At 75.4% G+C, this 650-nt stretch overlaps 1 protein-coding gene across 1 annotated transcript in view; it reads right to left on the reverse strand.

The window, feature by feature from the left end:
- PDXK (pyridoxal kinase) overlaps nt 1–554 on the reverse strand; it is a 20,504-nt gene extending 19,950 nt beyond the window's left edge. Inside the window, exon 1 of the mRNA XM_011379972.2 lies at nt 471–554. Coding sequence (XP_011378274.1) covers nt 471–554 — 84 coding nt within the window. The remainder of the gene's footprint in view (nt 1–470) is intronic.
- Nucleotides 555–650: the final 96 nt, after the last annotated feature.

The following is a 650-nucleotide window of genomic DNA, read 5'->3' on the forward strand; positions in this document are numbered from 1 at the left end:
CCCTGCAGGCAGGCCCTCTCTGCCCCACCCCCGCCGGCAACCACCCCACCACCCGGAAAGGTCAGCCGCGCGGTGGAGCCCACCCTCGCCGGCGGGGCCTCCCTGTCTGAGCTTCCTCCCCCTTCCGCCGGCAGCCTGCCCCACAGAGGGCGGCGACAGAACGGGGCACTGCAAACACCTGCCCATCATCCCGCCTCCTCCTTCGCTCCGGGGCAGGGTCCCGGCTCGCGTGACTCCCAGGCCACTGCGTCGCATCTTCCCGCCCCCACGGAGCCCGCCCGCAGGGCCTGAGAAGCGGGAAGGGATGGGTGCTGGCGGGTGCGCGTGGCACTTGCGGGGGGGCCCCCCCCCAGGTGCTACGAGCCGGCGTCCGGCATCCCGCGCTCCGGACGGCAGCTCTGGGACGCCGCCAAGGTCACGCGAGCCGGCTGCGGCCAGCCGCGGGGACCCGGCGGGTTACGTAAGAGTACCTGCAGCGGGAACGTGGCCGCCCGGTTGCCCACGTAGCCGCGGACGACGTGGCTCTGGATGGAGAGCACCCGGCACTCCTCCATGCCGGCCTGCGTCTCCCCGCTCGCGGGCCTCGGGCTCCGGCCGGCCGGGCTCGGCGCAGGCGCTCGGCTCGGACGCCCCCGCCTCCCTGTGACCTC

The sequence above is a fragment of the Pteropus vampyrus genome, unplaced genomic scaffold (genome assembly GCF_000151845.1).
Source record: "Pteropus vampyrus isolate Shadow unplaced genomic scaffold, Pvam_2.0 Scaffold380, whole genome shotgun sequence".
Lineage (NCBI taxonomy): Eukaryota > Metazoa > Chordata > Mammalia > Chiroptera > Pteropodidae > Pteropus > Pteropus vampyrus.